This window comes from Phalacrocorax carbo, chromosome 9, assembly GCF_963921805.1.
Source record: "Phalacrocorax carbo chromosome 9, bPhaCar2.1, whole genome shotgun sequence".
NCBI classification, from domain to species: domain Eukaryota; kingdom Metazoa; phylum Chordata; class Aves; order Suliformes; family Phalacrocoracidae; genus Phalacrocorax; species Phalacrocorax carbo.
The window spans coordinates 34,326,572-34,341,106 of NC_087521.1; the positions used below are offsets into that span (position 1 = coordinate 34,326,572).

Consider the following 14,535-nt stretch of genomic DNA (forward strand, 5'->3'; position numbering starts at 1 on the left):
AAAGTATCTCGAGTCAAACTTAACTGGGATTTGAGATTAACTAGCCATAAAAACCAGAAGTTTGCCTTGCTGCAGAGCAAGCGTAAAATGTGGTTTATACCACCAGGGAAGTTCCAGGTTCTTTTCAGATTCCCCTGCTCAAGAACAACATCCCTCACTGAGGCTGAACAGTACTGTTTTAGACACAAGAGATACCCAAGCTGCAAACTGGGAGTGCTTTGGCATCCAAGCCTCCAATCAGTTGAGAACTCTGGGAGGAGAAACAGAATTGTGCAGCTACAAGTAACTACACAACAGGCCCTGGAACTGATGTTTCTTTGGTCACATGGGAGCCATGAAAGAAAACTACATAAAAATGAAACCTTTTTGCTTCCCCTTTCCTTACACTAGGTTGGGCAAAAGAGAAATAAAAGTATGCCTCAGTATTATAAACCTAGAAAACAGAAATGGTTCCCAGAGAAATCTCTGGAACCACAGAAGTGGTACTTGTTAGCATCCAAGGCTGATCACTATTAAGACACTTTTTGTTCTCATGAGCAACGAGTCAAATGCCAGGGCAGGGTGACTGGAGTGAGAGTTCCAGAGGGACTATGTGAATCTGACCTCAGTGCACCAAATCCACAGGTTTTTCAGCTTGACTGGGACTGATACCCCTCCTTGCTTGCTGAGAAGCAGAACAGAAAGCATCCGTCACTCCCTGACTGTGGTAAAGTCGGTGTAGGATAGATTTCTCTGAGCTCACACTGATATGGAGCTGGAGGAAAACTTGAGAACTGTGCAATCAAGCAAGTTCGCAGTGCTGGGCCTTTAATGAGCTTCCTCAATTCAAAGCGATAGGCATCTGCTGTTTCTGAAATTAGAAGGCCAAAGTATATATTACCACATGCATTATCTCACACCAGGTATCTGCAGAGTCCAGAACTTCCTGAAGTACTGGCAGAATCACTATGGACAAGAGACATCTGAGAATTTAAAGACAAGCCTGTACACAACACATGCTGTCTTGCATGGAGGTCACGTAAGTACAACCTCTGATGTAGATCCAATAGCTAGACAAACTTTTTTCCATGGAGGACAGCTTGTGATATGATAAAATAAAATAAAATTAAAAAAAAATCTTCTAGAAGCAAACCCATCGTGCTGAAGATTTTTGAATTGCTCTTATGACTGCCAAACACAGATAACAGAATTTCCGCACCCAGCACTGAAGAGCTGAGCATTCAGCATGAAGCATCACCATAAGCACTTTGCTGGGGATACAGCCCTTCAAAACGGATTATCCTGATAAAGTACTCCCTGTTTTCTTCTAAAATCTTTGTGAGGTCTTTGGTGTTGAGTAGGAGCAAACCAGCAGGATTCCAAAACTAAGTAGTCCTACATCAAAAAAGTATAAACACATGTCTCAGACAAGAGACCTACAAGCAGTGGAAAGAGCAATCTTGTAGTGACACAAGTCAGTCACCCCTCTAGTACTTTGCCTAGCGAAGAGAGAAAATTACTCATTTTACAGACATAGTCATAAAGGACTCCCAAAGAGAGCAATATTTAGATTTTGTTCTTTCCATCAACAAAATCTCAAAGCACTCTAGAAAATAAGTATTTTCTAATTTGTAAAACAGGAATAGCAGCTGTTTGTTTCTTTGAAAAGTTACTGTTGGCCCATGAAGCTCTAATTGCTTTTTGTGTTTTCAAAATAATTGCCCCTCTCAACAAAGCCTTAGAGCACAGGAGTCTCATCTACTCTTTGATGCAGTTCCAACTCCTCTGTTCCAGGAAAGCTGTTCTATACTGCTGTGACTGGGTATGCGCTACCTGATTTTTTCCAACACACAACATTCCATCCGTTTAAGACAAATTTTTTTGGACATTACAGTTTGAGATAACAGGAAAAGTGCGTACATCATTAGTTGCATGTTCCTCTTGTCACCACTTTCTTTTGAGCACAAAAGACCTATATACATATCATTAGCAACAAATACTCAGAGAACCTTCAATTTCATTGAAAGAGGGTAACACAAGAATTAGATGCACACCGCCTTCCGCTTCTTCATAGTGCCAGAACATCTGTCTCCAGTTCTGTGGTACAAGTCTTAGTCAAGGACAGGCTCTGTGTGTCACATGGGCTATAAAAGACATTCTATACAGCCTAGAATCCAACTGTATCTCTCTACAGGGGCTTTGCAGTTCAAAGCTAATGTGAAAGTCACACGTCAGACTTGTGTGAAGTCCCCGCCATGACAGAGGTGATGAAGCATGTTTCCAAAACAGTAGCTAGGAATTCCTGTGTTAGGGATGCTAACAGTCCCAGACTCTTCTAACAGTTGTATACGAGCCCCTGTAGTCATTAGGGTGTTCATAACTGTGCTGCAACACAGCCCACCCAAACACCTGGAACGCAACAGTAGATTGTCATCACTATTTAATATTCTAGGGAGGTTTTCACTTAGTAACACCAGCTTGCAATGCTGTGTTGTCCTCAACAGCAAGTTCAGAAGGCAGTACCACCATGCAGGCAGAAACAGTATGCTCAGTCCATACAGCTCCATTTGATCCAAACCAGTTTCAAGTTTTCTCCTAAGTTTTAGGAAGCTCAGACCAGCCCAGCTCTCGGGAGACATGCACTTCTAAGACCAAATCCATTCCAGCCAATTAAGAGTCCAAACAGAATAAATGTGTAACAGGACAGAGCTTCACCACTACAGTAGGTGGTCTAAAGTTTCCACTCTAAATCCTGAGGAATGGTGGGGAGGCACGCAGAAACGAGTCTCACTGGAAAAAGTTTTAAACAAGTCATGCTACACGTAGCTAGAGTAGTGAAATGGTCATCTTCCAGTGAAACAAGCGGAACTGCTGCCTGCAGTACAAATTCTACTTGTAGCTTTTCCAGCGGCAAGAACAATAGACGACACTCCCTGATGGGCAGCAAAGGTTTGCAGCACCTGACCGTATGCTGCAGCATTTGAAACTCAGCTGAGACACAGTCACTACTTTACCGAGCTCTTCATTTGCACAAGACTAAACTCCCCCAGGTTATTTCTGACAGAGTAGAGGAAGTTGCAAACTGATAGATATTGCACAGTGGTGGGTTACACAGCCTGGCTCCCTGAGGGAAGTGAAGTGGAAGCGTATAGGGAAACACAATGCTCCTGAGTTCCTTAACACTAGCCCTGGCAATCACTGCACCCTCCTCTGCTTTCAAAGGGCACCCAAATTCAAGTAGAATCTGCTCTAAGTATTGAGTTATAGCAGATGTAGTTTAAACAGAGTTTACAAGGAAGGCATTTTTTGATCTTTTGTCTACCCTCTGAAGGAGAGCATGAAAACAAAAAACAATGTTAAGTCATAAAAAAAAAATTACTGTACTCCTCAGCAATTTTTCATTCCCCTTCCTTCGCTAAAACATCTGTCTTTTGTTAGAAAACACTGTAAAGTGATTTTCCAAAATCTTTGACATGCATTCTCCTCAATAGGTCCCAAAAGCTCAGGAAGGAGAGCTTCAGAGTAACAGTTGTCATTTATTAAGCCATACTAATGAAATTGGTCTAACCATTCCCTACTATTCGCAAGGGCAAGGGTGTAGGGACTTAGCATGTTAAGAGGAAGCTCATTTAATAGAGGAAAAGGACATGCTACACGGAGGAAACTATTATTCAAGTAGACTCGGTCTGGTGAGCCAAGAAAAAGCTGCCTCTGCACAACTCAGAACTCTCAAGGTACCTATGTGATTAAGTTACTTCAGAACAAATTAGTGCTCTGTGAACTGATTATACCATAAATAAGCCCAATAGGGAAGAGAGAAGCCACTGACAGACACAGTCCCCTCCTGACAGCAGCCAAGCTCTACAGCTCTCATCCAGAATGAACATGAAAAAGCTGTCAGTGCCAAAAGGATTTCTGGTCTTTTTACTCAAAATTCACAAAGTATGTCAAAGCACATGCAATATCTACAGTAGATAACTAATCACAAGAATCCTACACTTTCATTTTCTCTCGTCACTCAAAGCACAAATTGCAGCTCTTTCCCCGACCTAATAATTATTCGTATGGCTGCACTTTGTGCTTCTCCAGTAGCAGCATGAAACTTGATGTGAGCTGCAGGAACCCAGCCAGTGACTACACAAGCTGCTGTTGCGATAGCACAAAGCAGAAGCCAACTCGGCAGGTAACTGGACTTGAAGTCGGAAAGATCTTCCCCAGTCAGCTTGAAACAGTAATTTCATAGGGGAGAAAATAGGTTGTCTTTATTTACCGCAGGTTACCAAAGGAAAACTTTGATCCCAAGAAAGACAGGCATAATAAATACCAAGACATAGCACCATAAAAAGGTATTAAAAGTGGGATTTTTGTACTCTGCAGCAATTCAAAAGACATTTGCGATCTTCTATCAAGTCAGTATGAAGAATGCAAGCACTTAGGTATCAAACCACAACATCCACTTGTTAGAAAGGAGTACTTCGAGCGCTTGCTAGTTATGTTCTCTTGCCCACCGACTCAATGCTTTGGAAGGTCTCAAATACCTTACATGCTGTTACAGTAAAATTTATTCATGCTGCCAGAATAACCCTAGGGGATCCTGGAGGGCTAATGTCAACAATTCATGCTTGCTAACACCATACTTCAAGTAACTCAAATGCACGTGAAGCTCCTTCATTTTTCTAACCTTCACACCCATGGAAGTTATTCCAAAGTGTCAGAAACCAAAGAACTCTAAGCGCGAACATAGCTAGAGTCATAGGGGATTACACGACTCGAGTGCTTAGTATCACCAGTAACCTTATTGTTAATGCCAGCTGCCAGCATCCCCCTCATATGGAACTCAAGGAGTTCTCTCCCACAGTTCCACAAAAAGAACTCCTCCAACAAGGAGTCAGCGATGGCTATGAAGACAAGGAAAGAGGAATGAAGATCCACCTGTGCTTGCACACGGGGAAGCGTTAACCCAACAGCCCACTGAGCCAGCAGACTGTATGTGTGCAGGAGGATGAACATCTTTGCTTGGCAGAAATTGGGATCACACAGATCTCTTTAGACGGGGCATATTATTCACCTACTTAAGATCTGTAAGAAAGACATACTGTCCTGAAATATTATTCTACAGAGGTATTAAACTGGTTTTGTTTTCAGCTACAGACACCTCTTTCCATGTCAGACATGTATAACCCAGACCAAAACACACCCCACAAACCCCCAAAATACAAAAAACCTTTAAAACTCCTCCCATATTCCACTCCACCCCCCACTCCACCCAAAAAAAAAAAAGGAAAAAAATACTAGTAGACTCCAGTTTAGCATCCCATCAATTCCAGATTATTCTGAGAACTTACATCCCCCTCTCACTTGAAGTTCAGCACTCACTGGAAAATTTCTGCACAAGTAAACCTTGTAATCATCCCAGACACCAGCACACCTAGACTTGAGTTCCACAGCATAAACTACCATGCGTGAAAGCAATACTTAAGACAACTCAACCAAACAAAATAAACATTACAGCTAACTTTTTATGTTGTTAAATAGCTCTAATACCTTGAAAATAAAAATCAGCAATCCTAGCTATGTCATGATGAGCTAGCAGCAAACTTACACCTAAGAGTTTGGTAGTCAGAGGAAGGTTTGCACAGATTATGTGATCATGACTGACAACAGTCATCATCTTCATCATAAGACCCAAGTCAGTGCAAGGAATGGCCTCTCCTGTGACTTGACAATTTTGAAAAAACTCTAGTCTAGCAAAAGGCATTATTAAAATCTTGAGTAAGGTTCATACACAGGTAATGAGCAGTCTCACACTTCCTCCCACCCCAGACTCATACACACCAACAAGAGACAGCATCAGAGTTAAGCTTCCTTTGTTACAGTAATACCATTTTGACAACACTGGAAAAAGTCTGTCTCAAACAAACAGTCCAAGTTTTGTAAAACTGGGGACAGCAGAAAATTCCCTAAATGGTGCCTAAGCATAGACTTACTAAAATAGGTTTTAAAGTTGAGTGTGTAACGTTGAAGAGATGCATGCATATTTTATTAGTACTGTGAAAAAACTTGAGACTTTTTACCCCATGCAGTGCTTTCCCCCCAAACATACCCATATACCCTCAGAAGGCCAAACAACTCTACATTTTCTTCAGCACCTCCAGAAGGCTGAGTGGCAAAAATCTAGTGCTCCAGTGGAAAAAAACAAAAAGGCACTGATTCATATGCAATTAGCTCAGCTGAATTTACTACTGATACCATTGCTCCTCCAGCTGTCCTCGACACCTGCATAGCAGGGACAATGGAACATGACAAGCATCCTCTGACAATCTATTGCAGCTCTCAGGCTGACACACTAACTTAAAACTGGTGACAGTCACAGTTTTGAGCTGCTGCATTAATGGGATTAGCACAAAAACAGCTACACACCTTATCCAAGCATCCATGTCACAGCAGTGACAAAACAAATGGAGCCAGTCAGCGCTTTACCAACCTCTCCTAAATCCACCACCCTAAAAGCTGAAGTATTCTGAAACTAACGTATTTCTTCCTATTCAAACATTCAGTTTACACAGTAACAGACAAGCAAACCAAAACAGAACTGGTATCTGAAAAGTTAGAAGGAAGGATGTAAAGGGAAGAAACTTGTTAATATCCTGTGCAGCACAAGTTCCCACTGTTTTACCTTCCTTAAATAAGGGTTAGACTGAAAGACTCAGAACAGAGCAAAACTTCTAAGGTCAAGTTGCACATTATTTTCCAAGAACAAAAGCAGTTCACTTTTCTCTATTAGTCGATGTTTCTGGGATCATTTACAAAAGTTGTATGCAGAAGCCATTCCTAGTAAAACATATTTAGGCTCTGGCGTTTAAGATGTTAGAAAAGCCTACAAAAGTGTCTTAAAATGTAAACATCCTTTCTCTGCATCTGAAAGAGCACTGAAATCCACCGCATCACTATTCTGGCACGTATCCAACAGTATAAATACACAAAACCTCTTTTATAAGGGTTCAGAGAAAGTGCAAAAGAATACATTCAACCTGACATATCTACCTGACTCCAAATCCTCAAAGGAAGGGCTTTAATGTCTCAGACCCTGTGCTGTCTTTATAAGGTCACTAATTTGTACAGCACACATTTTATCTGCACTACAATAACAAGGCAGATGAACATTAACCAGATACCTTGTGGCGTCTGCCAGGTGTTTAAATATTTTGCAACTCAAAAGCTGAAATACTATCTGCGGTCCAAATGCTTAAGATTATCCAGTGAGAACATGTGTATATTTCTATCAGCTATGTAAAACACTTCTTTTTCATTTGTTACATTTTAAGCAACCAGAGTTATCAACACACAAACATATACTAGTGGCTTTCTATTTTGAAGGCTAATTTAATCAGTAAGGTTTAACTCACAAATGCTTTCATTTTGAGAAAAGGAACACTGAAAAATATTTACAGAAACATTTAATCCAGAAGACTATGTATTTATCTGCACTAGGCAGGCCCTACACAATCTTTTAAAAAAAAAGAAACTCCAATATTGCATATTTTGATAAGTTTAGGTGTATACTGTGTATGGTATGCATTACAAAAGAAAATATAATCCTATACCATACATTAAACAATATTCTTCTCGTGGTCTAATTTAGACAATGCACTTAAGAATCATGCAACGGTTTGGGTTGGAAGGGACCTTCAGAGGCCATCTAGTCCAAACCCCTGCCATGAGCAGGGACATCTTCAACTAGATCAGGTTGCTCAGAGCCCCGTCCAACCTGGCCTTGGATGTTTCCAGGGATGGGGCATCGACCACCTCTCTGGGCAACCTGGGCCAGTGTCTCACCAGCCCCATTGTAAAACATTTCTTCCATATATCCAGTCTGAATCTACCCTCTTTTAGTTTAAAACCATTATCCCTTGTCCTATTGCAACAGGCCTTACTAAAAGTCTGTCCCCATCTTTCTCATCAGCCCCCTTTAAGTACTGGAAGGCCGCAATAAGGTCTCCCCGCAGCCTTCTCTTCTCCAGGTTGAACAATCCCAACTCTCTCAGCCTGTCCTCATAGCAGAGCTGCTCCAGCCCTTGGATCATTTTTGTGGCCTTCTCTGGACCCGCTCCAACAGGTCCATGCCCTTTTTGTGCTGGGGATCCAGAGCTGGACGCAGTTCTAAGAATGGTGGGTCTTCTCTCCCTCTCCCAATATATGTTTTGGTAAAAGTGATGTACACCTCTTACAAACCATCGACTTTTGAGAGTGTCACCACAGAACTCCCCCTCCAGTTTGGCCAGAACTCTAGTCACTTTTTGCTTTCAGGAAGAAGGGTTTGAGAGAAGAGATAGGATGACTTTTTGCAGCTTGAAATACGTTCCACCACCAGAACTTTAACCTGGACAGTTCTACATGCTAACATATTTACTTTACTACTTTTCCTCCTTAAATTACTATGTTAATATATTTACTTTACAGCTTTTCCTCCTCTACTTACAGTAGACTAAGTGAAAACATATACTATACCATTATTAGCAACAAAAATTAAAGCCCCAGAGGGATCACTACATTTTTTTAAATACCATATCAGTTATCTTCCTGAAGAGGAAAGAGACATACCAATCTCACACTCCAGCAAGAACAAAATCAAAACACTTCTTGTATTTGCATCACATGACTGCTCTATGGCTCAGATAAAACCGTCAGCATTGACAAAGTCAGCTGTCTGAACAGGGGCAAAAAGGTCAGATTAAAATAGTCTTTAACCTCAGCATAAGATAAATAGGTAAATGGGTCAAAATTAAAGATATACACCCCATAAAGAAAATCCACTGCAGACTTTTCATTGGAACAAATATATCTGACCATCACAGAATGAACTGGCAGCAAGGTAAGTCAGCAGTAATCAGCAGCTGTTCTCCACCCAGGGTCATAAAAAAACCCACAACAACCAGGATTTGCCCCACTGCCACATACCTTCGATGCTTGGGGAGTAGAAATCACGTGAACAGTGCTGGGCTTAACTCCGTTTGCCTTAGGTCGCTTATAAAGGGCAAATCTGCTTTTCCTGCGTCCTCTGTCACCATTAGGGAGGGATCCATTATACCTAGAAATAAACAAAAAAGTTTGGCATAAAAGACCACCAATTTGGAACACAAAAAAGGAGAGCAGCAGTTTGGTCACAGTATCTTGATGTCATCAAATGCATGGTCAAAAACAAAGAAAGTATCACAACCACAGTAAATTTTGTTTCAATTATGAGCATTCAAACATTCCTTCCCTACCAATGGTTGAAATTTTATTCATCATTAATACGGTCATCAACTACAAATGAAATACTGAGTTGTTCAGCCACAGAAATACTTCTTCAGCTCTAGAAGTAAAGGAATTTGGGAGAACAAATCCTAAGTCTTCTCTGTAGTTTCAGCACATGGGGAATTTTTAAAATGTCTTTATCCTACCATCCCCTTCTCCGCAGCTCATGAGGGAAATGGAGACAAGAGGAAGAACAGGGCGACTTGGAAAAACAAAGTAATTTAGGGGCAAGTCAAACTAAGTGAAAGGGAATTTACCCTATTCACATAGGGTTTTTTAGTTGTTTTAGTCCTTTTCTTTTTAAAACTCTAATCCTAAAGGCTTCATCTATTATTAAGAAAAGAGGATGCAAGTGTTTTTAATTTATGCAAATGTATCTGAAGACTTGCTAACGACTTCCTTTATCAGGTGTAACATGGTAGCCTTCGACACTTCTTTCATCTCCCTCTGAGGACAGAGACCCAACAGATTAATTATTCAGAGAAGTCTTAAGCCTCAAGGGGACATAGCTCCTTCCCTGGGGAAGGGATCAACTGGAAATTTCTCTGCAGTGCATAAGCATTGAATTCACCACCACCCTAGCCTGAAGGTTTAGGACACATAGATGCTTCTCATCACAGCACTGTCACCTGTAACATTCTTGACAACTCTCAGCTGGTCTATGAAGATGTCTCAGGGCTCTACTGCATAGAAGCCTCTTAGATTCCTGATCCTCAGAGATTTCAGACTTTTGCCTGAAGAACTACAGATGTTATTCCACTTACAAATCTCATTTGTCTTACTGGTGAGGTCTTTTCTATACTGATCACATATATCCCTCTCCTACAGTCTTTACGATTCAAAGCTAACATTGCAGTCAGGAAAAGAACCTGAAAAGGAGAAGAAAGAAGATTTAAAAGGTGACTAACTCCCTGCAATGCCTGTAGAGATACACTTAGAACTAGTTCAGCTCTGTATCCACTGCATTATCTGCAGCTCAGAATCATTTGCAGCCCTGCAGAAGGCTAATAGTCACTCGCTGTAAGAGCAGTCCTATGACAATCGCTGACAAGGAAAAGCAAGGCAGTAATCCAGGATCTTTTTTTATTTTCTTATCATTACGGCCTGTACATGTAACTAGTTTGTGTAACAAGCGAATGCACTTGAAGAGCCTTATATCCTTTTGCAAAAAAGTGAGAAATGGGTAGTGGGTGAAAGCAAGCGGTCTCGTCGTTAGGGCTCTGGACCACTGCCCTGTGGAAGGCTTACCACTTTCTTCAGGCAAGGGTCACCTGGTAGCATGCAGGAGAATAGTTTAAAACTTCACATGCACACTAAATACCAGCGATCTGAACTGCACAAACAAGAACAGATTTAAGACTGAAAAAATCTCAGATTTAAGTACTTTAGAACACAAAACCAGACTTTTTTAATATGCATTTAATATATGATGCTAGGGATGCATAATAAGTTAAGAGCTTTTCAGCTGGGCTACAGTTGAACTTGTTCTCTCACTCCCATTTTCATAGGGAAGACTACTGTATCTTTCTGGAATATTAAGAGATTCCCCAACGCAGCAGAAACCCAACAGGAGTAAGTCACGATTCTTTCATGCCAGGCCTACTCGGATCTTGGAAACTTGTTATTAACCCTACACAAGAGTAGCAGCACTCAGTTAACGCAGCGGATCCTTGTCACAAGAGAACAATTCCTAGAAAGAGATATCAATGCAATCCACAGGCAACTTAAATACCAGCCCTTAGAATAGGAATGATTCTCCAGCTTGAATCTTCCTAGATACATACACATGCTTTCTTTCAAAGACACTGTACTACCATGAATATGCCAGCAAGTTTTAACTTGCCTGAAGACAACATTCTTTCTACAACTATTTATATCTGAAAACCTGAGAAAGCAATAACTCCTTCAGAAATCATATAACTAGTATCACCACTAGCTTTATATTCTGAAAATATATTTTTTTATTTGTGTAACTGTTAGGCAGTACCAAATTTGGGTAGTTCCACTGGAAGTTAGAATCAGGCTAGTGGGGTTATTTTGGTTTTTTTTTTTCCCTCATGTTCACAAAACAGTTGTAATTGGGAAAGGCTACTTGATTCCATTTCAGGTCTCTGTGGGATTTAATTATCTTTAAAAAAAAAAAAAATAAAAAAGAGAGAGAAAGAAAGAAGCCACCCAATGTTAAAAAGCCTTTTGGAAACTTTAAATAGAAAGGAAAGAAAAGCAAAGTGAAAGTTTAATTCATTCACCCTCATTGGCATCAACAAGTGTTCATGAAGGTTTTCTTTGTACCAATTTCTAAATTTTGTTTGCACAGAAGGGCAGGATGAATTGAGTGGTAGTTTTACTATTTGTTATGCTTTTATTATAGACCTGCAAGTTTTATTTTGATCTGACACTGGTAAAAAGAGCTAGGACAATTACAAGGCATACATGTGTTTTACAGGAGGAAAAAAAAGAGCGTCAGAGAACTTGCCTCCTTCCTCTCCACAGCCGAACGCCTTCATATTTTTTTCCAGGCCAGGACACTCAACTTGTTCACCACACACCAGCCCTCCCCATGGCACCTGGGCCACACCTTTCCTTGCCACTACCTAATCAATCTGCAGACCAAATGAAGTGTCATTAATGCCATGGGATCTTGTCGGCTGCAACAGGACCCACCCCCACCCCCAGCATCTCTGTCGTGGTAGGTGTGCAACTAAGACTGCTCTCAAGGCAGCGGGCCCATGTTCACTTCTTGGCAAGTCCCTGCCTTTCTAAACTAAGCTGTCCCGCAGGACGCAGTGGGTTTCAGTATTCAGGAGGAGGAATACAGGCATGTCCACCCACACCTTGCGAGTCACATTTTCTAAGCACAGGCATAAGGAGCTGTAGCAAGAGAAGCAGCCCTCTCGTATTCTTAATTTTTCTCAACTGTTCAACTGAGCAGTGCCTGGGTGAGCAACAACCAACTCCTCCTGGGCAGCAGCAGGATGGAACTGCAAAGAGCGAGAAGTGACATGGACTAAGGCCACAAATTCCCCATCACTGCACACTGGGAGACTCCAAGCTTCCCCAGAGCCAATAGGAGCTTCATAAACAAAACAGAAGCTCCTTGTTGAATCCTCTCACAACCCCTCTCCACAAGCATCTGCCCATTTCCCTTCTCTCAGCACTCTTCCAACAGCTCCAGAAACCTGATGCAGCTTAGGGACCAGCACATTAACATGCCAACTTTTTGCTTTGCAGAATGGCCAGCACTACCAGAAGACAGCCTACAGCTGGAACTCTCTTCCACCCAAAAGCCTAGAACAAACATTGTTTCCAACTAATAAAACAAACTAGGGGAAAAAAAAAAAATCAAATTCCACAGAGACAGAATGATCATTTCTGAGACCATCCAGCTCACATACAGATCTACAGGGCACTTCTGAAGTTCTCCAGATGTACCAAAAACATCAGAACAACACACGCTAAGATTTTTCCAAACTCTTAGTGACAGCGATACTGGGACGACCAGCATTATGAAACCTCATGGGATAATTATCTCTGTTGATAGCACTATTCCTTGCAAATAAGGGAGTGGTGCTGGCATAGGCTATGGGCACCATAATTATCAAAGCCAGTTTCCTACAGATTTACATCAAACAGTTGAGGACTTTGGTGTATAATGAACTGCAAGCTCTAATTAAGTTCTTCCCATGGTTGGGATATGTAATGAAAGCCTCTCCTCTGCGTGGATCCATGGCTGTCTGGAGAGCAAGACCACACACGCTCTCTCCCACAGTCCGAGCACTGTGGTAAGTTCCTATTTTCTACAAGTCTTGTAGAAACCTACTTGAGTACTTTGGAGATGATCAAGTTTTGAATCATTTGTGGGACGGCTTGTTACACAAGCTTTTTTTTTCCCCTTTTTTTTTGTCAGGAATCAGGCTTAGCCAGTGGCAAGGACTAAACAAGATCTCTGTTATTTAGGACAAGAGTTCTAAAAAATCTTGACCTGCACCTCAAAGGGTTAGACTTCACCTCAGGGAAGTTATCCCCAAAATTAAGGGCAATATCTACCAGCTACCATACACAGAAGCTGCTGCAAGTAGCTGATTTTTTTTTTTTTTTTTTAAAAACAATACGGTGAAAATACAAACTACCATAAAACTTAAATACTTCATATCTATGCAACTTCTCCATACCTCCTAAAAGCCTACAAACTGAACAAGCCATAATTTTCACAGGTAGTATCTCCTTTCGACAAAAAGGAATAATTTCACTTTGCTTTCCTCACCTACTGCTAGCAGTTCTATTGCCCACCTCATCATTTTTAGATGCAAACCATCCCATTTCACAGACTTAGCTTGGAACAGATGACATGCTACAGTTCAGTTGTTACCATAGCTCTAATGGGTGACAGAAAGTACATCTTTGCTGCACTAAACAATAAAGCTGCAGAAGTATTAGCAACAGCTTTCACTGTGAAGTCAGACTTGAATGCATTTTTTCTTTTAAGTACATTCCAATTCCATGTTTGGTATCGTACAGTAGTATATACTCAGCACATATAAAAAATTCAGTTTGTGCTTACGCTGTATTTTTACCATCACTGAACTAGTGTGGGCCAAAACTGTTGCCAAAAGCAGCAGTCCCACCTTTCATTTGCTATTTTGTTCCTGCTACTTCGCTCCCTGGTTCACGCGAAGGGGAAACAAGACCAGCTCTATGCTTTAAATTTAGTTTTAAGCCACATCAATTCCTCACTCTCCAGTTCCCTGCAAAGCCACAGAAGCACTTACATCAGCAACCAGGGAAAAATGGCACAGAGAGCAGGAGAGATTCCTTTGGAAGTATTGCAAGTCTACAGTTATCATGGTATCTACAACACTAGAAGTCTAAAGATGCATTATTCACCATCACAATATCCAGCCCCAGAGCTTTTCATGACTGTATGCTGAAGTCCTGACTAACTGGAAAGGCCTCTTCCACCAAAGCATCCAACATTTACTCCCTTGAACACAGATTAAAAGGAAAAAAGCCACATGCTAGTTTAGCTCAAAATGGAAACAGAGAGCTTCAACACATGCAACGTTGACAATAAAATACGTGAACTTGTGTCTCCTTTTATAGAATATCACTGCCAGTATTTCACACCCTTTACACTACCACCCCCTTGTATCATGCTGAACAATTCATTTTGTATCGAGGAGAACTGATGTACTGTTTCAGCAAAATAACTTGAGTGGTTTGGTATTTTCTTTCTTTCTTTTTTTTTTAAAGACAGTATTT

General features: G+C 41.0%; 1 protein-coding gene across 2 annotated transcripts in view; it reads right to left on the reverse strand.

Moving 5' to 3' along the window:
* The window catches only part of PELI2 (pellino E3 ubiquitin protein ligase family member 2), a 90,055-nt gene that overhangs the window by 54,596 nt on the left and 20,924 nt on the right, over window positions 1-14,535 (reverse strand). The window contains exon 2 of one of the 2 annotated variants that reach the window (XM_064461061.1): window positions 8,938-9,067. In XM_064461061.1, coding sequence (XP_064317131.1) covers window positions 8,938-9,067 — 130 coding nt within the window. Of the gene's footprint in view, window positions 1-8,927; window positions 9,068-14,535 lie in introns of those variants that run through there. The other variant, XM_064461062.1, reaches the window with a different exon arrangement.